This window comes from Heteronotia binoei, chromosome 6 (genome assembly GCF_032191835.1).
Source record: "Heteronotia binoei isolate CCM8104 ecotype False Entrance Well chromosome 6, APGP_CSIRO_Hbin_v1, whole genome shotgun sequence".
NCBI lineage: Eukaryota > Metazoa > Chordata > Lepidosauria > Squamata > Gekkonidae > Heteronotia > Heteronotia binoei.
This window is the reverse complement of record NC_083228.1, coordinates 52,981,705-53,006,572: the sequence shown is the minus strand read 5'-3', so window position 1 is coordinate 53,006,572 and position 24,868 is coordinate 52,981,705. Positions and strand designations below refer to the sequence as shown.

Sequence of the window (24,868 nt, the reverse complement as noted above, 5' to 3'; positions counted from 1 at the left end):
TTTGCATACAATTACCATCTGTTAACATTTGGAGACCACAAAATATATTTATCAAGTCAGCAGTGCATTGCCTGACACACAGGGTAGCAAGAGGAGACATGGACAGATTGGGAGCTCAGTTGTTGACAGCTCTAATTCACACAGTCCACATGAGAACAAAATTCTAAAAAGAAAAATATTTATATCAAGGTGGCATGTTTGTTCTGTGTCCCCAACAAGATAAAGGATAGTTTTTTTAAAAATAAAATGGCTTATTAAACAGGTCTTTACATGGAGGGGGAAATGCAAGAATCTGACAAGGAAATCATTAAAATTCTACAATACAATACGTAATGGTCACTTCCAGATGGCATCTGGATCAAGGCGGGTCAGCGCTGCTGATACTTCTTGATCTGTTAGCAGCATTTGACACGGTCCATTACGACCTTATGACCCACCACCTCACCATCACCAGAGTTCGGGGGGGGTGGCCTTACAATGGTTTTCCTCCTTTCTCCAGGGTGGTGCATGGCGAGCAGACTTCCTTGCTGCATCTACTTATATGTGGAGTGCTGCAGGGAGCCATTCTCTCGCCAATATTATTTAACATCTATAGGCACCCCCTTGCCCAGGTTGCCGGAGGTTTTGGACTGGGTTGCCACCAGTACGCTAATAACACCCAGCTGTATCTGTTGATGAGTGGCCGGCCAGTCGCCACCCCTGACTAGTTGTCCGAGGCATTGGGAGCCATGGCTGGGTAGCTACAACAGAGCCAGCTGAAGCTGAATCCAGCTAAGACAGAGGTCCTGTACCTGAGTCGGGGCTGGTATGGGCATCGAGCTCCTAGCTTTGGACGATGCTACATAGGTGCCAGCCCAAAAGGTGAGGAGCTTGGGAGTGACCTTGGATTCCTCCCTTTCCATGGAGGCCCAGATCACGATGGTTGCCAGGTCTGCCTTTTGTTATCTTCGGCAGATCCAGCAGCTAGCACCATATCTATCCCCCCCGGACCTGGCTACAGTGATCCATGCAATGGTCACTTCCAGACTAGATTACTGTAACTCGCTCTACGCTGGCTTACCCTTGAGACTGATCCGGAAACTGCAGCGGGTGCAGAATGCAGTGGCTTGCCTGCTGATTGCACCACCTTAACGGGTGGGCATTTGGCTGGCGCTCTGCAGTATTGAGTACCGGATCTGCTTCAAGGTTCTAGTGCTAACATTTAAAGCCTTATGCAGCCTGGGACCGACATACCTGTGGGACCGTCTCTTTCCACATATGCTCAGGAGGTCATTACGTTTGGCCTCCCAACATCTGTTGGCCATCCCTAGCCCAAGAGACGCTCACCTCACCTCAACCAGGACCAGGACTTTTTCAGTCCTGGCCCCAACCTGTAAAACGGAGCTGTTCCACCAGGCTTTCAGCTGAGGCTGTGGGGGTATATTCTTGATCTGGTTGGCCTCCCCGGCCAGTACAGTCATCTGTGCTAGGCATTGGAATAAAAACTGCCATCCCTATGAGATATCATAATGTGAGATGACTAGGCTGGGCGATATGTGATGTCATGGTAATCTGAGTGCTGTTGTCTGTTTTAAAATGTTTTTATTGTATTTTATTATTTTATTATATGTTGTACTCCGCCCTGAGCCCTACAGGGAATGTGCAGAATAGACATTTACTAAAATAATAAATAAATAAATAAATAAAACTGCTGTTAAAGAAGTGGGGAATCCGCAAGGCATCACTTCATTTCCTCTCTATTTCCTTCCCCACAATACTCCCTGTTCCTCCCAATAGTTCTTATATCCTCTCCCATTTCCCAGCTTCCTTCTCTCCTTCCTACTCACTAGCCATCTTTCCTGTCTTCTCCCTAGTCTTTTGTATTCACTTCATTTATGCTCCACCTTTCTCCCCAATGGGGACCCAAAGCAGCTTATCTCATTCTCCTCTTCTCCACCTTATCTTCACAACAGCCCTACAGGGTAGACCAAGCTGAAAGAGAGTGAGTGGCCAGGTGTTAACCAACAAACTCTGTTGGCAGAATGGAGATTTGAGTCTGGGGTTGATTCCGCATTCACCTTTCTCCGGGGCAGGCTTCTGTTTCTGGGCGGAGCAAAGTGGTGATTTCACACCAGTTGCTCCACGCTGGCATCTTGCACGGGGCAAACCCGTGATTTGCCCCACTGCAGTGTAAACCTGAAAAAACAAGATTACACTGCAGCGGGGCAAATTGCAGGTTTGCCCCACGCAAAATGCCGGAGAGGAGCAACTGGTGAGAAATCACCAGTTTGCTCCGCTCAGAAACGGAAGCCTGCCCCAGAGAAAGGTGAGTGCGGAATCAGCCTGGATTTCCAGATCCCAAACCCTTTAACCACTGCATCACACTGGCTCTCAGCTTTCCCTCCCCCTGGGAAAAATCTGACCAAGTGACAAAAGTTGTACAGTAGTAACTCACTCAAGTGAGGTGGGTGGTGGCTATTGCTGGGCTCAGTCAAGTCGTACAAGTTGTGCAAAGTTTGCCACTGTCCACAAGCAAGTTGTATAGCACCAATTTACAGCCAGTGCTACACCTGGTGAGTTGTGCAGATTGCATTGTAAGAAGTTGCCCAGTGGCCTTAGCCCTGAAAAGTTCTCCTTCCAGAGCAGGACTGAGGAGGTGAACTTAAATGTTAAATGCTAGCCTCAGCCATGAATAAACTGTTCAAACTGACTAAGGATATTCACTGCATAGGATACTCTTGTCACTGATTCATACACTCAGATGAATTTTGTATGAAATTTTAAACTTTCGTATTACACACAATAAATTAATTACATGTAGGCATAAAGTATCAGTGCTATACTAAGCATGTTTATACCATTCCTCAGCCCATGGACTTCAATTGATGTAGAAAGTTCCAACTGTACCCAAGATGGCACTGGACATCACAAAGTTATCTTCTTTGTGTTCAGAATTATACAATGTTGATAATAATCTTGGGTTCAATATTGTGCTCCTGAACTCTTGATCTCCACAATAGTATCTTTTCCACATTTTCTTTAGTGGCAAGATCTATATTACCTACCCTTTTCTGAATTTCATATTGAAAAATTGAAAGGGTACACTCTGTAAGCCAGTGATACATATACGCACTTGGGGTTACAGCTCATGGATTTGTTCTGTTAATGATAGTGCTCTCCTCCAATGAAAGGAGGCTTTCATTGAAGCAAGAGGCCTTTCTCTTAAGAAAAAAGTTATCTACAGTAGATGAAAAAGCCCTGTGGCGCAAAGTGGTAAGCCACAGTACTGCAGTCCAAGTTCTGTTCACAACCTGAGTTTGATCCTGGCAGAAGTTGGGTTCAGGTAGCTGGCTCAAGGCTGACTCAGCCAGCCATCCTTTTGAGGTCAGTAAAATGAGTACCCAGCTTGCTGAGGGGAAAGTGTAAATGACTGGGGAAGGCAATGGCAAACCACCCCATAAAAAGTCTGCTGCCAAGAAAACGTCATGATGTGACGTCACCAGGCCTGCAGCCAGAAAATTCCAGTTGGGGGGGCCCACAGAAAAAAAATTTGGATGGAGGGGCCCCCCTCTGGTGGCCCCCACACTCTCCACTGCCACTTTTTCCCCACGGCTCTGGCACCCCGCCCCCCTCCGCGCAGCACCTTCCCCTTCCTCCCACCCACCCATCAACGGGGCAAAAAAGTAAAGTGTGGGCTTCTGTGGCTCGTGCAAGGCACCCCCCTGCCAATCACATGATCACCAGGAGAAGCTGGCGGTGTCTATGCTGGCTTCCCGGCGCGATCAGCAAGTTAAGTGCTGGGGCGGCCAGTGCTGGACTTGCTGATCGTGCCGGGAAACCAGCGTAGACACCGGCAGCTTCCATGCAGCTTTTTCCAGCGATCACGTGATTGGCAGGGGGAAAGGATGCCTTGCATGAGCCAAAGGAGCCGGCACTTTACTTGTTCACCCCGTTGCTGGGTAAGTGGATGGGTGGGAGGGGAAGCTGCTGTGCAGAAGGGGGTGGGGCCACCAGAGCTGTGGGGAGAAAAGTGGCGGCAGACAGAGTGGGGGCCGGGGAAAGGAGGGCCCAAAAATGTCCAAGGGGGCTGTGTGGAGGAGCTGTAACCCCCGGGCTCCCAAGGCTACAGGCCTGGACATCACCCCATGGGTTAGTAATGACTTGGTGCTTGCACCTTTACCAGGGAGAGCCTGGACATCACCCCATGGGTTAGTAATGACTCGGTGCTTTACCTTTACCAGGGAGAGCTCCAATATCCTATACAAGATATTGTAAACAGATTTCTCTTGGAAGGGCTTTTTCCAACTTCTCTTAAAAAGGCAGTGGTCCACCCTCTCTTGAAAAAGTCTACTTTAGATCCAGCCGAATTGGCACGCTATCGCCCGGTCTCGAACTTACCCTTTTGGGGTAAAATTATTGAGAGGGCAGTAGTGCTACAGTTACAGAGCTTTCTGGAGGATGCTTCGATCCCAGACTCCCACTAGTCCGACTTCCATCCAGGTCATGGGATGGATACAGTTTTGGTCGCCCTGGAAGATGACCTCCAGTGGCATCTGGATCAAGGTGGTTTGGTGGTACTGACATTGTTAGACCTATCGGCTACATTCGATACAGTCGACCATCAGCTGCTGACCCACCGTCTCACCGACACAAGGATCCAGGGGTTGGCCTTACAGTGGCTTTCCTCTTTCCTTTGCGGTCGGGGACAAAGGGTGTCAGTTGGGGGAGAACTGTCTCGGAGACACACTCTTAATTGTGGTGTGCCTCATCTACATGTGACCCCTTGCCCAGATTGCCCGGAGGTATGGGTTGTGTTGCCACCAGTATGCAGATGACACCTGGCTCTATCTACTGATGGATGGCTGATCTGAGGATGTCCCAGAAAACCTGGACCAGGCATTACAAGCTGTGGCTGGATGGCTTAAACTGAGCCAACTGAAGCTGAATCCGATGAAGACAGAGGTCCTTTGCCTAAGTCATGGTGGTCTGGGTAGGGGAATTCCCCTACCAACTTTTGACGGTGCGCCACTGACAATGGCGCACAAGGTCAGAAGTTTGGGGGTGCTACTGGAGTCCTCCCTGACAATGGAGGTCCAAATAGCAGCAACTGTGAAATCTGTCTTTTTCCACCTTAGACGGGCGAAACAGTTGGCTCCTTTCCTTGACCATAACAACCTGGCAACTGTGTTCCATGAAACAGTCACCTCAAAATTGGACTACTGTAATGCCCTCTACATGGGGCTGCCCTTGTCATGAACCCGGAAACTGCAGCTATTGCAGAACGCAGCGGCCAGGATGTTAATGGGGCTGCCCAGTGGGAGCACATACAGCTGGCACTGCAAGAACTACACTGGCTGCCAGTAGTATACTGGATTCACTACAAGGTGCTGGTTATCACCTTTAAAGCCCTTTATGGCCAAGGACCTGCTTACCTGAGGTACCGTCTGCCCCACACGTTCCCCAGAGGGTACTAAGATCGGGAACTCAACATCTTTTAGTGATCCCTGGGCTGAGAGAGGCGAGACTGACGGCGACCAGGGATTGCGCCTTCTCAGTAGCGGCTCTCCACTGGTGGAACCAGCTGCTGGAAGAGGTTAGGACCTTGCGAGACCTCGCCCAGTTCCGCAAGGTCTGCAAGACCATACTCTTTCGGATTGCTTTTGACTCACTTTGAGACTGTAACAGCAGGAGGAATCCAAGGGATACTGACACCATCGGATCTGAACAACATCAGAATGTTACTAGCACCAACTGTTTTTAAATTGTTTTAAATGTAATTAATTGTAATATGATGATTGCCGTAAACTGCCCTGAGCCGTCTCGGCTGGGAGGGCAGGGTATAAATTTAATAAAACCTAAACCTACCTTTTTACAGTAGACAAAAGGGCTGCAATTAACAGAGGATCCAGCACTTAGTTTCTTTGTAGAGCAGATTTTCACCCTTATATTTAGTCCAGTGAAATAAGCAAAACATGATTTTGACCAAAACTTTGGAATCTCTCCCCCCAGGGAGATTATTGTGGTCTCTCTGTCTCACACTACTGGTGTCTTTCACCAGCAGCCAGAAGCTTTTCTGGAATACTCCCAGTAGAAGTTACTGACCCTCTGTCTGGTGTTGTTTATTTATGTGTTTTCACTGAATTATTTTAGAATTTTAATTGCTTGAATGTTTTAATTTTTTTAAAAAAAATCTCTGTTGCCATGTGGACAAAGGAGACCCGATAGATGTTGTTTACCTTGACTTCCAGAAAGCTTTTGATAAAGTTCCTCATCAAAGGCTCCTTAGAAAGCTTGAGAATCATGGAGTAAAAGGACAGGTCCTCTTGTGGATCAAAAACTGGCTGAGTAATAGGAAGCAGAGAGTGAGTATAAATGGGCAGTCTTCGCAGTGGAGGACGGTAAGCAGTGGGGTGCCGCAGGGCTCGGTACTGGGTCCCATGCTCTTTAACTTGTTCATAAATGATTTAGAGTTGGGAGTGAGCAGTGAAGTGGCCAAGTTTGCGGATGACACTAAATTGTTCAGGGTGGTGAGAACCAGAGAGGATTGTGAGGAACTCCAAAGGGATCTGTTGAGGCTGGGTGAGTGGGCGTCAACGTGGCAGATGCGGTTCAATGTGGCCAAGTGCAAAGTAATGCACATTGGGGCTAAGAATCCCAGCTACAAATACAAGTTGATGGGGTGTGAACTGGCAGAGACTGATCAAGAGAGAGATCTTGGGGTCATGATAGATAACTCACTGAAAGTGTCAAGACAGTGTGCGTTTGCAATAAAAAAGGCCAATGCCATGCTGGGAATTATTAGGAAGGGAACTGAAAACAAATCAGCCAGTATCATAATGCCCCTGTATAAATCGATGGTGCGGTCTCATTTGGAGTACTGTGTGCAGTTCTGGTCGCCGCACCTCAAAAAGGATATTATAGCTTTAGAGAAGGTGCAGAGAAGGGCAACTAGAATGATTAAAGGGCTGGAGCACTTTCCCTATGAAGAAAGGTTGAAACGCTTGGGACTCTTTAGCTTGGAGAAACGTCGACTGCGGGGTGACATGATAGAGGTTTACAAGATAATGCATGGAATGGAGAAAGTAGAGAAAGAAGTACTTTTCTCCCTTTCTCACAATGCAAGAACTCGTGGGCATTCGATGAAATTGCTGAGCAGACAGGTTAAGACGGATAAAAGGAAGTACTTCTTCACCCAAAGGGTGATTAACATGTGGAATTCACTGCCACAGGAGGTGGTGGCGGCCACAAGTATAGCCACCTTCAAGATGGGTTTAGATAAAAATATGGAGCAGAGGTCCATCAGTGGCTATTAGCCACAGTGTATGTGTGTATATAACATTTTTTGCCACTGTGTGACACAGAGTGTTGGCCTTGATGGGCCGCTGGCCTGATCCAACATGGCTTCTCTTATGTTCTTATGTTCTTATGACCCAGGTAGGGTGGAAAGGCAGCAGGAGCAAGCAAGCAAGTATGCAAATAAATAAATAAATGATTTTATACATGCTGAAAAGTCTATGCATGTAGCCCCACAGAATGAGGTCTATGTTAAACCACACTTAAGGTGCTTATAAGAAATTAATTTCTGTGCTTTTGCTGACAGCAAACTACAAAAGATAATTAAGTTCATTAGGGACAACAGTTCTAGAGAGAACAGTGACCTCCCAGGTTTCTTCCCCTTCTTCCACTATTCTTGCCTGGATTGTATGCCAATGCCAACCACTCAAACTAATTGTGAGATAGATATATGATGCCATCTAACAGTAGAGCAAAGTGTCAAATAGTATTGGAGTTAATGTATTGTATTTATTTTATTATATATTGCTGTATATCTATGTTGTACACCACCCTGAGTCCTGTTTGCAGGAAACAAAGCAGAATAGAAATCAAATACTCTAAACTAAACTAAATGCATAGTGCACAATTAATTTATGGAATCTGTTTCTATAAGATTCAGAAATGGCAATTTCCTTAGGTTAACAAAGGTACGGGAAAGATTCATAATGGACAGGCCTAGCAATAAGATGACTATATAGAGGTGCTACCCAAATGAATGATGGTCGCTAGAGGGCAATAGCAGAAAAAGGCTATTGTTTCCTTTCTCCTGTTTTTGACCTTCCCAGTATACTGCTAGAAAAAGTATGCTGGATTTTGGGTCTAATCAAGCAAGCTTCTGTTATGTTGTCATGCAGTATTAGTTGCTCAATGTTATAATTTTTCTGTCATCAAATAATTAATCAACATGTTACGAGATTGTGACAAGGAAGTAATGGTATTCAAAATTTCCCCAACTTAAATACATTTTCTAAATATTGTTACTAAAATTGTTATTAGAAGGCCACAAATTCAGACACACTCTAGAGCTTGCTAGAGAATTAAAGTTGATGCCAAAAACACACTAGTTTTAAAGGATTAAATCATCCATATCAAAAATCAGCACTTTGAAAAGTAAACAATGGTGACAAATTTTATGACATGCTTCTTTGTCCAGAAATATTTTTGCTAACCTTTCAACAGGATCTCGAAGCATCACAATCAGCTTTGCATTTGGCTGGAAGGCATGGATAAAGTCCTGTATTAAAAATGGAGGCTTTCCATCTGTACTGTTGTCATAGAAGAAAATCCAAGCATTGTTGTCCCACATTGTTGAAGCACTGGCCTCTCCTAGAAAGACAAAAGCCACATGTTGTTATTCTTCATTCCAGGTAGCTTGATCTAAGAACTGTTATAAAGACTGTGCAGAACAAGAATATTAAATGCCATATACTAGATGACTTCATATCTTGGGATTTTCTGTATTTGTGTTAACACTAAACTCTAACTGAGACTGTTTTACCTAAATGGTTTTTACAGAACACTGCAGTCTTGGTTCTGCTAATGTTCTCATTCCACTGGTTTTAGATTCCCCCCCCTCCTTTGAGTCTCTGTAAAGAATTTCTACATTGTAACAGCACCAAACGGCAATAATTTTATTGCTACTTTGCACATAAAATGTTGAGAGAGTCAGTATCTTAGTATTTCCTTACCACTTATGGCATTTAATATTCTATAAAAAGAGGAAGGATTAAGGATGGATTAATACTATCAACTTTTCCAGTTTTCTGCCCAAATCACTTGTACAGAATATGTGCTGTTTATTCAACACAGGGTGTGTGCAACTTATCTGCCTGCAGGGGCTAGTGAAAAAATCAGATTCCAAAATACACAAAATGTATTTTGGTGCAAAATCAGATTCCAAAATACACAAATGGGCAGAGGGATATGTTCATGCATTGTGTCCCTTTCACTAGCTTATCAGGGATGTGGCTTTCCATTATTTATTTTGCCAAACCTTTTATTTGGTGGTCAACTCTTTCAAGTAAATTAGATTAATTTTGCTCTTTGCTAGCTCCCCTATAATGTTAATACTTAGCTATGGCAGTACTTTTCTGACTGGTTGTAGCATCTTCCTTTTGACATCACAATTCTCATTTAATCTTTCCTAGGATGAAGCCATAGTCAACCTACAATAAATTAACCACTGTTACATGTATATATCAAATTATAACAGCACAGTCACCAATTTTTCATATAAGTTAAAAGCACATAACATATGATTAAACTGTCTGCTTTCATTAGCAGATGGATGTATAATGTCCTTATCCCAAGATTAATGGAATAAAATCATGTTGTGCTTTCATAAAACATTCTGTGTAATTTATCATAATAATGATCATAAATAAATAAACCCTGTCTGGAATGCCTGGAGCCGTAAACACAGTGTCTTTGGTAGAGCTTCTGAAAGCATCCATTGCTCCCTCTGACAAAATATAATTATAACCCAATAAAGATTTGATTCAGAGATTCTTTTTATTGGAAAATTACATTGCTTGATAAAGTTAGAGGAATGTTTATAGTTTTAATTATATCTTCCCTTTTTAATCATCTGAAGTTTAATAACATGGCTCCCTAAGAGAATCTCAGATTTTCATATATCCTAAAGATGCTCTCTTGACTAAATTGTCTTTTTAACAAGGTAATAAAAAAGTTCCATATAATGAGCATATTAATCCAGATTTTTTTCTCTCCTCAAGATCTGATAAGGAGGAGCTAATGTAAACATTTCCCACTAGAAAACTGCCTTCCTGAAAAATTGTGACAGAAGGCAACAATTGAAAAAGCACATTGTCAATTTAAATTAGTGTTTCCTCCCAAACCAGTCACATTTAACTATAAAACAGATCATATCTGTGCTTTCAAGTGGCCTTGTTACTAGAAACTCCTATGTATATATTTATTCAGATGAGCTGCCTCGTCATATATCTGCCTGAAGTAACCCACAACAGAAATCAAAACAACAACAGTAACATCAAGCAAGTATTACTGAAAACATCTGTAAAACACCTTAACACCAAAGCACAGCATTAGAGACTGTAAGATGTATTTAGCAGTGCAAAGAGAGCATAAAAACAACCCTCATAAGAAGCAAGAAGTATCTTAAAATCGGACCCAATGAAATAAAGTACACGTAAATACAAAGGAAGGCTGGGCCACCATAAAAACTAAGGGGCTGGCTGAATGTATGTTGAGACAGCATTCCATGAATTAGGAGCCACTAGTGGAAAACCCCTATCTCACTTTCTGAATATCAGGATACATAGGTCAGAGACAGAGGCGACAATCTTAAACCGTTGGGTATGTTTATATGGGAAAAGAGAGTTCTTCAAGTTCCTCGATCCCTTAGGGCTTTAAAGGCAAAACAGTACTCTGAATTGGAACTGAACTGGAATGATACATATGCTGAAACCCACACCCACAAATAATCTGGCAGCTGTATTTTGTACTGGGTGAAGCTTTCAAGGCAGAGAGATGTATGGTAATATAACCCAGATGTGATCAGAGCATGGCTTATTTATTATCTGGATAGAGAATCAGTTTATTGGCCCTCACTCAGTCCATTTCTACCTTCAGTCATTTGTTTTGAACCTCCACCAAACAAACTGATTCACCTGTTACAGTGAAATAGAACAGAATGTTTCATCAACACATATCCTGACGCTCTCTTGGAAAAGGTGGTCTAGAAGGTGACCAATGCTGTTTAATGCCAAACCAGGATGCATTCTGTCTAGATAATCCATTTTATCTAAAACCATCTACAGCTGAACACCCACTCTAGCACTTTACCAAAAACCTATTTGGTTTTGGTTTGCTGATCCTTATGCTTGCAACCAACCTGAGATAGTTCAAAACCCAAAGGGTTGTTCATGTATATGAACTGCACATAGTCATTAAGATCATCAGGAAATGACTTGCTCAGTATTCTTTCATTTATTCTGATTGCACTGGAGAGAGAGTGGAGTAGGCCTTTTCTGTTGTGGTACTCATCTTCAGAGACACCTTTCCTTAGGAGATCAGACAGTGAGGAACAAATGTCATTTTCCTGATCCAGGGTACTGTAGTATGCATGGCTATAGCAGGTTCCAGTCTTTGCTCTGCCATTAAGTTTATGGGTGTCTGACAGCATCAGGGCCATTATGGGATAAAATAGTAGGGAAGAGCAACGTAAGCTACCCTAACTTGCCAGTAGAATAGGACAAAATGGCTTGCTTGAAGGATGGGGCACCAGCAAATCAAACAAGAGGTTGGACTAAATGGCCTATATGGCCCCCCTCCAATTCTGTGATGCTATGATTCTATTCTTGAAAGCTACTGCCAGATTCTGCTCAGAGCATTTACTTTTTAGTACTGTGATAATTACTTGTAATTGCTTTGTATAATGGTTGTTAGATTATTACTTTGAGTGCTTGTTGTTTGAAAACAGACTAATAAATTTTATAAACAAATGAGTAAATAAGTTAGGATATTTCAAGAGGATCTATTTACACAGAAAGAATAAGGAAGTGCAAACTTGAAGGACACTTAAATTCTTCTTCCCAGCATACATCATTTAATTTTCATTACTGGCTGAAGACAAACTTTTATGAGGCTGAAAAGCTTGCTTTCCATTTTACCAGCAGATATTGTTCCAGTAAATGCTTTCATCTTTTCCATATTTTTGTTATCTGAGCTTGCACTGCAAAGTGGATATCAGTGACCTCTTATCTTGACAGAAATAGTCACAAATGTTATTATAGCAAATCTAATAACATCAACATGTACCCCAAAATAAATATTTTCTGTACCAATAATGATGTTGTTCATCTTGTTGCTATAGCCTTTTGCAGCATCACCTTGTAGCACACTCTGAATCTGATGGGCAGACAAGTCAAACAGATCTAGGTAGTCTTCAACTGGGTAGCGATCATGGAATCCATCTCTCAGACGAATTATTCCTGAAAATAAGAATGAAAGGGAAAATGAGTAATAGATAACATGAAAACAGCAGTTGTTTTTGGTAAAATACTAATTTGAAATGAAAGGTGTGGTCCAAATAGAATGATACTACAGGCGAGCTTTCACACACACTGAATAATACACTTTCAATCCACTTTCAGTACACTTCATTTTGCACAGTAAAATTCAGTTGCAAAGTGCACTGAAAGAGGATTAAAAGTGAATTATATAGGGTAAAGTCACTAACATGGCACTTAAATTACATCTGCATTATAAAATTCTATATGATCAGTTCTGTGTGGGAAACTGGATATACTCCATATTTACATAATCATTTGTGAACATGTGTATGTAGGCTAAATAATGATTCCAAAAGCTGTGCCTGTTACACATGACCATGTGACACAAAAGGGGGACCCCACTGCAATAATTTGCATGCATCCTTAAGGGAGGGAGAGTCTTATTTATGTATTTAGAAACTCTGACTTCTGCACACCTGTATGATGTAGCACAAAACAATATATATAGAGAGAGAGTTGGAAGGGATCTCTAAGGTCATATAGTCCAACCCTCTGCACAATGCAGGCAACTCACAAACACTTCCCCTAAATTCACAGGATCTTCATTGCTGTCAGATGGCCTTCTAGCTTCTGTTTAAAAATCTCCAAGGAAGGAGAGCCCACCACCTCCCGAGAAAGTCTGTTCCACTGAGGAACCACTCTAATGGTCAGGAAGTTCTTCCTAATGTTGAGCCGGAAACTCTTTTGATTTAATTTCAACCCATTGGTTCCGGTCCTACCTTCTGCGGCCACAGAAAACAATTCCACACTATCCTCTAGATGATAACCCTTCAAGTACATGAAGATGGTGATCATATCACCTCTCAGCCACCTCCTCTCCAGGCTAGACATGCCCAGCTCCTTCAACCTTTCCTCATAGGACTTGGTCTCCAGACCCCTCACCATATTCGTCACCCTCCTTTGGACTCGTTCCAGCTTGTTTATATCCTCCTTAAAATGTGGTGCCCAAAACTGAACACAATACTCCAGGTGAGGTCTTACCAGAGCAGAGTAAAGCGATACCATCACATCACGTGATCTGGACACTATACTTCTGTTGATACAGCCCAAAATTGCATTTGCCTTTTTAGCTACCACATCACACTGTTGACTCGTGTTCAGCATATGATCCACTAAGACCCCTAGATCCTTTTTGCACATACTACTGCTAAGACAAGTCTCCCCCATTGTATATATATAAGCTCAACACAGTGAAAGGAATAAAAACAAACACCAGTATAATGTAAAACAATACGAATCACTAAAAAAATCATGCCAGTAAATACAATCAAGGCCATTAACAGCACATAAAACTGAGCTGTTTAAAATTATATTGATAATAAACAGTTCTCAGGCTAGTATTAATCCAATATATTTTTGACCCTGGATTGGACAAAATGGATTTCAGCCCCTAACTCTATGCACTTTGGCATAAGAAACTCTGACTTTTAAGACTGCAGCAGTACAACACTGGGTGATTGCTTTACATTTCATGAAGAACATCTAACTGCAAGTAGTAATAAATACTAGAAAAGTACTACTTAATACTGAAAGAAAAATTTCATTTGGCAGCATGGAGTGACAGGGAGCAAGAGGTGTGCATGCATGCTGCCGCCAAGGTCACTATTTCCCTCACCGAGGAAGCGAGGGTGAGCAGGAGCACCGAACCTGGCACCCTCTCTCCAGAGCCACACTCCAAGCAGCCACCTCATGATGCCTAATGGATGTGCTGGCTCTGGCTAGAAAACAAAGCTGTAAGTAGAAGGCGGCAAATTAATGGTTTAACATTTAAAGTAACTAACATGCATTAAGCTAGTGCTCACGTTGACATGTGTTCGTTACAACTGCTAGTGATTTACAGTTCATCATCTATCTACTGTTTTCTTTACCGGGGACAGGGTTAAAATTACACTGTAGACTCAAGTTTTATTTACTCATGCTTCTGCACTCCCTGTTTATGTATTCTATATTATTTGCTGCAGCCATATACTTCTTTCTGATTGTTTTGTTTCCACACCTTCTTATATGGAATCATGCATTTGATCCAACTTGCAATTTGTTTTATAGTATATTGTGGAATAGTGTCTTCTAATAAACTTCTTAAGTTGTATCACTACCATATTGGAGTCTGTACCTTCCTGCTGACAGCCATGTAACTACCAGAGTGATAGAAACCCATAAGAACAGGGGGCTCCTGCTTCAGGGAACCAGATTAAAGCTTAGGAACACACCATCAGACATCCGAAAATATGAAACCCCTTAGTAAAAATAGTGGATAAAGAAAAATGCTTTGGCCTGTCACTTAAAGAGGAGTAAAGTTGGCACCAGGTGAGATTTAATGCCTAGGGCATCCTAAAAATGAAGTGCCACTACTGAAAAAGTCTCTGGTTACCACCCACCTTACCTCCACAGTTTGGAACATGAAGAACAGAGCCTGAGAAGAGGATTTCAACTGGTGGGCTAGACAAGTAACAGCCAACTAACAGCAATACCACTGAAGCATGGTAGCCCTCACTCCGGGCAGCTTCTCAAGAAGGATGCAATGGTTGATGGTATCCAACTCAGCTGACAGGTCCAGGAGAAGCAACAGGGATGCATTCCCCTCTTACTCTTCAGGAAAACATCATTAGTCAGAGTGATCAAGATTGTTTCCATCCCACATCCAGGACTGACTCTGAATTGAAATGGCTGCAGATAGTCTGTTGCCTCCAAGACCACCTGAAGTTGTCTAGCCACCAGATGGTAGTTGTTTAGGTCACTAGAGTCCCGGCAGAGGTTTCAAGGCTGCAGGAACCTTGCAAGGAGGTGTTCTAACAAACCATAGGTTTGTTAACAGCCATGAAGGACAAAAGTCAAGTGCACATTTGGTGGACTGCACAAAGCTAAGCAGCTTGTCATTTTCATCCATGGAATTAGGACCAGACAGTGCTCCAAAAACATTCTGTGATTTAAGCAAATCAATTGTGGTACTCAAGTCTCAGTGGATGAACAAACCAGTCAGATGTAATAGATTCCTCCTTGATACTGGTAGAATAAAACTCTTATTAATATATCCCAGTGGTGTAATCTCTTAACAAGAGGACTGCAGCAGGATAAGCTAAATATAGGAGAGCTAGTTAGCACTGAGTTTACCTTATAAAAGGAAGCCAGTAGCATACAGGCTACAATTAAAAAAAAAATTATTTGAATACTCCCATAAATAAACAGACTTTCACCTTGGAAGGATGTGTCTTTCATTAGGCATAAAAGTGCAAGAAAAAAAATGGAGCTAAAGAAAACCGCCTAGCATCCTCTACAATATAGACAGCCTGATTCTGTAGAAATGAGAACGGGAATATTAATAGAATGCAGAGACCTATGAAAACTTCTGAGGGAAGAGATCCAGGAAATCCATCCAAGAGAATGCTGAAGACATTTTAAAAGAAAATCCTGTGTATTCTCACTGAAACGGTTCCAGAGGAATACCAGAGTTAGTTTGTTGCAGCAAAAACTTTTATTTATTCCACAATAACTTTTGTGGACTACAGCCTACTTCATCCAATGCAAGTAGTCCATGAGAGCTTATGTTAGAGTATAAGCTTCGCTTAAAGCATCACAAAACTCCCATATTAGTCTTTAAGATATCACAAGACTCCTGTTTACTTTTAATGAAACAGGACATTATAACAATTGACTACAATTTGTCAACTGCTCTGGCATGCTACTAGAGAGTGTAGATATGACTCTGGGATCATCCAGGAAGAGAAGAAGATTAAGAGCACCTGACACAAGTAGAGCAGGCTGCAACCTGTACAGCAGAAGCATCTATGATCTAAGAGCATAGATCTTCTAAGTCTTGGCACACAATGCCATCATCAAGACCTCAAAAGGCTACAACTCTGGGCCAGCCTAGTGGGATATGGCATAATGAAATACATGGCTATGTTTAGACAGAACATGCCTCTGAAGTCAGTGAAAGATTAAAATTCCATAGTGCATTCTGCTGTATTGGTACTCAAAAGCAAATCCTGAATATCTGCAAAATCTGAAGGCAACATTACTTACTATGTAATTCCAACTCTACATTAACAATTCTGTGAAAGAAATGGGAGCAATTTTTAAAAGACTGGGATTTAATACTATTCTAAAGCATTTCTGACAGCTATTGTATGCTCATATAGAAATGCCAGATACTATTCTAATTTCTAAACTGTTAGAAACAAAGGCCAATTACAGGACTACTGAATAAGTCAATTCTGATCACTGAATCTGTGTTCCACATATCAAGTAACTTTACAGCGTGTTAGCTCTGTGGATGAACTGAACCCTAACGCAAATCAGTTAGCTGAGACACTTCAACTATGCTCCACTCCAATGAAAATCCTTTTGCTTCCTATCAGAAGATGGCGGCTTCCTCAATTTGATCAGACTCTTAAGTATGGCTTTCATATCCTTCAAGAGACAGCTTGGATAAGGATAGTTTCTGGGGATTCTTCTTCTGCTCTTGCATATGGCTTGTTTTGTCTGCATTTCACCCATACCTAGGGATCCAGAAAATTTCCCATTCAAGCTGAAAAATGGAAATGCACACTTTGTTTCCAGACCGTTCTTTGGCTTTAGCCTCAAGAAAGAGTGGCAAAAATAAACAAACCACATTTCAATTAACAGATATTTAAAAGTTCAGAAATAGTTTACTGGGTAAACTGTAGAACCCCAATGGACATCAGAGACACTCAAAGTATTGATGAACACAGAGATGCTTGGAAGGACACTACCTGCCAATTAAAATCCCACTGAATTTAGCTCAGCTCACTTTTACTAAGTTTGCTACCTCAGTTGCCTTCAAACAGGAATCCAGATGTACTAATTTAGTGCATTTCAATTTGCCACAGTTCATTAGTGGTCAAACAGCTATAATGAGGATAAACTGAGTCTGCAAAAATCAGGGTTTCAAGCAACTTTCTCTTCAGCTCCTGCTTGATGAACAAGCACAGATTTGCTTTGATTTTTGTATAAAGAACAAATAAGTAGGCACAAGATAAATCTATGCCTGTTAGTGTGAAACCATACCCATCTAGCTTACCTACAACTTTAGCAATAACCAAAAACACTGCCATTCAAATCCACAGGGTTTCTATGTTTCCTGGTGTCCTGGGAGATACAGAAAAGAATCGGAAGAATCAACCAACAGCATAGAATTGGAGAGGGAGCTCTCTGTTCAATAGCAAGCAGAATAAGCAATGAAAATTTATTCTCAGCTGCTCTGAAACTGGCTTCATTCAAGATTTTAATCCTTGCAACATTTTTGATTTTTTTTTAAAAAAGACGTCTGCTTTCCAATCTCTCTAAGGCTGCTTCCAAACTAGGATACTTTTGCAAAGTTCAGTTTTTGCATGCAGCTGGAAATTGGGATTCCATTCAACATTTAATATGGTGCTGTTTTCTATATAAAAATCTTGCAGTGCTTACCCCATGGGCAAGATCCTTCCATATGTTACTCAAAAGGAAGTCCCATTCAGCAAAGGTCCTGTTTCTGCAAGCAATTTTCATTCTATTTATTTTTTTACAGCTTAATTAATGACCTATTCAGCCAACAAAAGGATTTTTCATCAACTGTTAAGTATTAATTCTTGTTGGGAAGGAGAGATAACTATTTTACTTTGAAGGTAAAGCCACAGCTTATCTATTTTATTTTTTATGGGTGAAATTTATAACAATATGGAAAAATATTAAAAGTCAAGAACAGTTAAAGGAGCTAATGAGGAATGGGTTCATGAATACCATGGCTAGTTGAGGAAAAAATCATAAATTAATTAAATATATTGGAACATGAAGGATGGAAAGAAAATTTAATAAGACACCAGCCTTGGGAATCCTCAATCATGTGTTAACAAGATAACCTGAGTTTTATGTGAAACAAAACTTGCCAAAATCAAAAGTGAAAAGATAAGCAAACAAAGGTGAGAAAAATAGAATGGGTGGCCAAATAATATTGCCTAGATATATTAAATGAACTAATCATGGCAATTCCAAATTAAATATCTAGTACTGAAGCTACCAAAAAATTCTTGGATCACTTAAGAATGATACAAATATCACCCCCCACAATGGGAGGTGGGGATTCAGAATGCTGTATTTTTCAAAAATTCATTGTTCTTTTTAGGGATTAACTATGTGTTACATATAACTGCTTAGAGCAAGATTAAATGTGTTTTAAACCCTGTTGAGGAGGGTGCAAAATCTTGAAGGAAGAAACGTGGTTAAGAAGTGGCAAGCCAGGAAATGGCCATGGATAAATCCTTCTCCACTCTAACAGTGCAATTACCGTATTTTTCGCACCATAAGACGCACTTTTTCCTCCCAAAAAAGTGGGGGGGGGGGAAGTGTGTGCGTCTTATGGAGCGAAGGTATCATACGTACCTTCCTCGGGGGGGGGGGGTGATCCACTGCCTCCGTCCCGGCGCTTCCCGCCCCTGCCTGCCTGGCTCCAGCTCTGACACTTACAGCAAGCGCCAGGATCGCTCCCTCCGCCCTCCGATCCCAGCGCTTGCTTTAAGCATCAGCGCTTGCTTTAAGCATCAGCACTGAAGCCAGGCAGGCAAGGAGGGAGAAAGCACGCCGCCACCTCCACAGTCTCTGGAGGGCCTCCAGGGACCAGCGGAGGCCGCGGGGACGCCGCGAAGCACCCGGCGCTGGTCCCGGAAGGCCTTCCAGAGCCTCTGGAAGGCCTTCCGGGACCAGCGCCGACCAGCGAAGGCCTCCCCGCGGCCTCCGCTGGTCCCTGGAGGCCCTCCAGAGTCTCTGGAGGGCCTCCAGGGACCAGCGGAGGCCGCGGGGACGCCGCGGAGCACCTGGCGCTGGTCCCGGAAGGCCTTCCAGAGCCTCTGGAAGGCCTTTCGGGACCAGCGCCGACCAGCGAAGGCCTCCCCGCGGCCTCCGCTGGTCCCTGGAGGCCCTCCAGAGTCTCTGGAGGGCCTCCAGGGACCAGCGGAGGCCGCGGGGACGCCGCGGAGCACCCGGCGCTGGTCCCGGAAGGCCTTCCAGAGCCTCTGGAAGGCCTTCCGGGACCAGCGCCGACCAGCGAAGGCCTCCCCGCGTCCTCCGCTGGTCCCTGGAGGCCCTCCAGAGTCTCTGGAGGGCCTCCAGGGACCAGCGGAGGCCGCGGAGAGGCCGCAGAGCAGCCGGCGCTGGTCCCTGGAGGCCTCCAGAGGCCAGCGCCGGCAGCTCCCTCCCTCCCTCGCCGCGAGGCCGCCGCCGCAGGACTCGCCGCCGCTGGACTCTCCGCCGCCCTGGAAGCAGGTAAGGGGGCTGAAAGCGGGGGGGCGGGGGGCGGCCTTCCTTTCTTCCCTCCCTCCTCCCTTCCTTCCTTCCTTCCTTCCTTCCTTCCTTCCTTCCTTCCTTCCTTCCTTCCTTCCTTCCTTCCTTCCCTCACTCCCTTCCCTTCCTTCCTTCCCTCCCTCCTCCCTTCCTTCCTTTCTTCCTTCCCTCCCTTCCTTCCCTCACTCCCTTCCTTCCTTCCCTCCCTCCTCCCTTCCTTTCTTTCTTCCTTCCTTCCCTCCCTCCCTCCCCCCCTTCCTTCCTTCCTTCCCTCCCTCCCCCCTTCCTTCCCTCCCTCCCCCTTCCTTCCTTCCTTCCTTCCTTCCTTCCTTCCTTCCTTCCTTCCTTCCTTCCTTCCTTCCTTCCTTCCTTCCTTCCTTCCTTCCTTCCTTCCTCCCTTCCCTTCCCTTCCCTTCCCTTCCCTCCCTCCTCCCTTCCTTCCCTCCTTATGTTCTTATGTGACACAGAGTGTTGGACTGGAGGGGCCACTGGCCTGATCCAACAGGGCTTCTCTTATGTTCTTATGTGACACAGAGTGTTGGACTGGAGGGGCCACTGGCCTGATCCAACAGGGCTTCTCTTATGTTCTTATGTGACACAGAGTGTTGGACTGGAGGGGCCACTGGCCTGATCTAACAGGGGTTCTCTTATGTTCTTATGTGACCAGAGTGGTGGAGTGGATGAGCCATTGGTCTGATGCAACAGGGCTTCTCTTATATTTTTATGTGGCACAGAGTGTTGGACTGGAGGGGCCACTGGCCTGATCCAACAGGGCTTCTCTTATGTTCTTATGTGACACAGAGTGTTGGACTGGAGGGGCCACTGGCCTGATCTAACAGGGCTTCTCTTATGTTCTTATGTGACCAGAGTGGTGGAGTGGATGAGCCATTGGTCTGATGCAACAGGGCTTCTCTTATATTTTTATGTGGCACAGAGTGTTGGACTGGAGGGGCCATTGGTCTGATGCAACAGGGCTTCTCTTATATTTTTATGTGGCACAGAGTGTTGGACTGGAGGGGCCACTGGCCTGATGCAACAGGGCTTCTCTTATATTCTTATGTTACACAGAGTGTTGGACTGGAGGGGCCACTGGCCTGATGCAACAGGGCTTCTCTTATGTTCTTATGTGACGCAGAGTGTTGGACTGGATGGGCCACTGGCCTGATCCAACAGGGCTTCTCTTATGTTCTTATGTGACAATACTGACTTTGGTGGACCCAAGCACTGATTCAGTGTAAGGGAGCTTTGTGTTTGTGTCTTCTGGTGCAATTTTGTTCTCAGATCCTGTATTTACTTCATCAGTATATGGGATAAGGCACTTTCTCAACTGTGCTGCATAATGCAGCCTATTTATTTTGTCCTGTTGGCTCTGTCTGCGCCACCTTCATCACTTTCGGGGTGTGGATCCCCCAGTGGGGTGGTCTCGTGACTCCCTCCGCCGGCTGTTTCTGATAGCCCTGCGCCCCCTCTTTCATTTGATATGTGTCCCGTGCGGGTGCCACCCTCCCGCCGGGAGATGCCGCAAAATGAGCCCCCTTGAGGCTTATGGCGGCAGGGCTCGGGGGAAGCGAGCTAGACTGCTGTTCTTTTGAGGGGTTATAGAGTGTTTCGAGCCCGTCCCTGTGGCATCGGTCCCATCGTTGTGGGGCCCAGGGGGCCGGCGCAGCGGCACGCTGAAGCAGCCTGTCGGTCACTTCCGGGTTCCTGTCCTGCATCTCGACCTGTGTTATTAGTGACAGGCTGCTTCGGCGTGCCGCTGCGCCGGCCCCCTGGGCCCCACAACGATGGGACCGATGCCACAGGGACGGGCTCGAAACACTCTATAACCCCTCAAAAGAACAGCAGTCTAGCTCGCTTCCCCCGAGCCCTGCCGCCATAAGCCTCAAGGGGGCTCATTTTGCGGCATCTCCCGGCGGGAGGGTGGCACCCGCACGGGACACATATCAAATGAAAGAGGGGGCGCAGGGCTATCAGAAACAGCCAGCGGAGGGAGTCGGGAGAGCACCCCACTGGGGGATCCACACCCCGAAAGTGATGACGGTGGCGCAGATAGAGCCAACAGAGCAAACAGGACAAAATAAATAGGCTGCATTATGCAGCACAGTTGAGAAAGTGCCTTATCCCATATACTGATGAAGTATATACAGGATTTCAGAACAAAATTGTTTCCAGCGGTGATATTTGGGGGATTTTTGGGGATGTCACAGGAAGTGCTGTGAAGTCACTTCCTGTTTCCGGCAGTGGCATTTGGGGGAAATGATGTCATTTGGGGGAAATGATGTCACAGGAAGTGATGTCACTTCCCATTTCCGGCAGGTGACGCGGGGAAATGATGTCACGGGAAGTGATGTCACTTCCTGTTTCCTGTGGTGGCATGACGTCACCGGAAGTGGCGTCACTTCCTGTTTCCGGCGGCGCACGCGCTTTGCGCGCGCGCACCCCTACCTTCCCCCCCCCCAACGTGTCCCTGGCTGGCCTTCAGACATTATGGTCACCCTAATGGAAGCCCAGATAGCAGCCACTGCTAAATCTGCCTTTTTTCATCTTAGGCGGGCGAGGCAGTTGGCTCCCTTCTTGGAGCGTGGCGACCTGGCAACAGTGATCCATGCAACAGTCACCTCAAGGTTAGACTACTGTAATGCCTTCTACATGGGGCTGCCCCTGTGCCGAACCCGGAAACTGCAGCTAGTGCAGAACGCGGCAGCCAGGCTGTTAATGAGACTCCCTAGGTGGGAACATATACAGCCTAGGCTGCGGGAACTGCACTGGCTGCCAATTGTGTACCGAGTTCGTTACAAGGTGCTGGTTATCACCTTTAAAGCCCTATATTGCTGAGGACAAGCCTACCTTTGGGACCGTCTCTCCCCATATGTTCCTCAGAGAGTACTGAGATCTAGCTCACAAAAATCTGCTGAAAATCCCTGGGCCAAAGGAGGCCAAACTAAAAGCGACAAGGGAGCGGGCCTTCTCAATAACAGCATCCCAATGGTGGAACCAGCTGCCAGAGGAGGTACGGGCCCTACAAGACCTTAATCAGTTTCGACGGGCCTGCAAAACCGTCCTCTGTCAGCTGGTCTTTTAAGGTGGAACCGTTGCATCATTACCATAAAAACTATGTTTATATGCACATCAAGACTATAGCAACATATTATATTGTGGTTTTATATTATTAACTTAAATGTTGTTTTATATGTAATTGTATTTTAATTGCTAATCGCTTTGAATTTTATTGTTTTATCATTGTACAATGTACTATGACTTGTATTATTGTACAATGTACTATGTCTTGTAAGCCACCCTGAGCCTGCTTCGGCGGGGAAGGCGGGATATAAATTTAGGGGAGGGACGGTGGCTCAGTGGTAAAGCATCTGCTTGGGAAGCAGAAGGTCCCAGGTTCAATCCCCGGCATCTCCAAAAAAGCCAGGCAAATAGGTGTGAAAAACCTCCGCTTGAGACCCTGGAGAGCCGCTGCCAGTCTGAGAAGACAATACTGACTTTGATGGACCAAAGGTCTGATCCAGTATAAGGCAGCTTCATATATTCATAAATTAAAATTTATTATTATTATTATTAGGCTTGAGTACCATTGCATTGGATTGTATAACTGGATTCTATAAATTCTTCATTTCCTGAAACTGTTTTTCATTTTAAAGCTGCCCAACAAGGCTACAGATGTAGATCTAGTGGAAACACCATTAAGATACATGCCAAGGTTCTGTAAAGGAAGTATGATATGACTTGATATAATACATGAGTTTAAAGAAGTTTTTTAAGTGGTTTCAATGCTCATTGGTGCAAAACTGATGCTCTAGCAAGGTGCATATTATGTGCTACATCCTTGGATGAGGTGACTTTCAAATGGAAATCAGTCCCAAATTAATAGCTCCTGTTTTATAAATTCCCTATCTCCTCCCACATTAGAATCCCCAGCAACACACAGCCATTCTATGATGTGAATGGCACAATCATATAGATGCTACAGAAAGGCTGTGATTACACATGCTAAATAACACAGTTTCAATCCACTTTCAGTTCACACAGTAAAATCCAGTTGGAATGTGTACTAAAAATGGATTGAAACTGCATTATTTAGCATGTGTGATCACAGCCATAGTGTTCCCCACACCACTGGCACCTCCTAATGAATCCATGGCATGGAGGGGAAAATGTAATCTTCCCTGACATTATGGTTACATCACTCATGTGCACCCCCCCACACACACACACAGCTGCAAGAGATTGCTTCACAGAAGAACAGCCCCCTTGCTGTTCATACTGCATGCAAAGGGCATCTATTTCTTTTTGAGGATCTCCATTGCCTGTAGGGCATTCTAAACCATGTTCAATGGGATTCCAACTTTGGCTTCCATGATGTAAGTGTGCTTTTAAGTGTTCAAAGTACACTTACACAATCACTGACAGCCACTTTTAATGCAAACCAGGATACAACAACATATAGTGGCATATATTCTACCAGTCTAGTGAGCAAAGTTTGAAGCCTTCCTCCACCTAATGAGCCTTCTTTCAACTTCAACACTTCTTCCACTTCAGAACTGGGGACTGCATGTTTGTCTCTTTTCCTACATTAGAGGAAGGGGTAGTACCCTTAAAAAAAACCTTTAATGTTGTCCTACCAGTGAGAGTAAGACTGGTGCTTATATCTCATTTTACCCCATCCAATAGGTACTGAGTTCCCAATTCCTACCAAGTGTCCTTTGTCTACAAGGTTGTTTATATGGAGCCCTAAATGTTGGTCAACACTAACATTTACTTACCAAGACTGTAGCTGGTAGCATTCCAAATATAGGGGCTTTTTTGTAGTAATGCTGGGGGCAGTCTTTTCCTGGACTACAAGTAAAGTACTCTATATAGTTCTCCCCTCAAAGTCAACTTGGGAAACTCCAACCGTTGCAGAATGCTGCAGCTCAGTTATTATCAAGAGCTAGACAAAGCACACATAGTATTCCCTTTGGCAGCCCATCAGTTACCGGGTTCAATTCAAGGTATCAGCTATCACATATAAAGCCCTTCATGGCCTTGGAGTCTCATATCATGCAGGACTACCTCTCCTCATGAGCTCCACCATAACAGCCCTTCTCATCTGAGAAGAGCCTCTGCAGGTGCCACCCAGCAAATGGGCAACATCAACTGCAGCCTGTACATGTGCATTCTCTGTTGCAGCCCCCATTCAAGAGGTCACTTTTATAAAGAAAATAGGGCTACAT

General features: G+C 44.3%; 1 protein-coding gene across 1 annotated transcript in view; it reads right to left on the bottom strand.

The window, feature by feature from the left end:
- Positions 1-24,868, bottom strand: part of CHST15 (carbohydrate sulfotransferase 15) — a 135,996-nt gene that overhangs the window by 14,152 nt on the left and 96,976 nt on the right. Inside the window, exons 4-5 of the mRNA XM_060241455.1 lie at positions 12,138-12,287; positions 8,484-8,640 (exon numbers count right to left, since the gene is read on the bottom strand). Of these exons, the coding sequence (XP_060097438.1) occupies positions 8,484-8,640; positions 12,138-12,287 (307 nt within the window). The remainder of the gene's footprint in view (positions 1-8,483; positions 8,641-12,137; positions 12,288-24,868) is intronic.